Consider the following 723-nt stretch of genomic DNA (forward strand, 5'->3'; position numbering starts at 1 on the left):
CAACCCACTCTCACTATACCCTTCACTGGCATCACTATAACCTTTTCCGAATCCATCTGCAGCACCGGTGGTATGTTCAACTCTCCCCACGAAGGTGGACACATTCCTGCCACCAATGCTAATGCCACTTCGCCCGCCACCGATGCCCGTAACGTTGCCCACCGTCACGGACCCGTTGAGGCTTTGTCTCTGGTTGATAGACCCTGCGACGAACCCAATCAGCGGCGGAAAGCAGATAGAGAAGCTGAGCACCCAGACGAAACAGATAAGGAGCTTCGCGCGGCCCATGGACATGATGCTGGGGTACTTCACTGGACGGGTCACGGCGATGTAGCGGTCGAGGGAGATGGCGCACAGGTTCAAGATGGAGGCGGTGCACATCCACACATCCACGGCGAGCCAGCCTTTGCACCAGAGACCGCCGAAGATCCACACCTGTAAGCAGAGCAGAAGTGGAAGAGGAATTAGTGGCCGAATAAGAGGGAAAAGAAAAAGAAATATAGGAATAGGATGGTAAAACTGTCACATCTTTTTGGATGGCAAAACTGTGCTATCTTTTTCTTTTTTATAATTTAAACCAGGTTTATTTAGGTAGGTACTTATTTGTTAACTTTACCTATCAAATATACACCTTGTTTAGACTGCGGGAGTAAAGGGACTTTTCAGTCTCATTCTCGCAGGATAAACAAGGTATATTCTATTCTATTGTACGACAGAAAGTTA

At 48.3% G+C, this 723-nt stretch overlaps 1 protein-coding gene across 1 annotated transcript; it reads right to left on the minus strand.

Moving 5' to 3' along the window:
• Positions 1 to 8: 8 nt before the first annotated feature.
• LOC103523584 (octopamine receptor-like) lies at positions 9 to 519 on the minus strand (the record flags this gene model as incomplete). Its single annotated transcript, XM_008488617.2, has 1 exon — positions 9 to 519. A coding segment is annotated over one exon (511 nt), but the record flags the coding sequence as incomplete, so codon positions are not given.
• Positions 520 to 723: the final 204 nt, after the last annotated feature.

This window comes from Diaphorina citri, unplaced genomic scaffold (genome assembly GCF_000475195.1).
Source record: "Diaphorina citri unplaced genomic scaffold, Diaci psyllid genome assembly version 1.1 scaffold27600, whole genome shotgun sequence".
In the NCBI taxonomy this organism is placed as follows: domain Eukaryota; kingdom Metazoa; phylum Arthropoda; class Insecta; order Hemiptera; family Psyllidae; genus Diaphorina; species Diaphorina citri.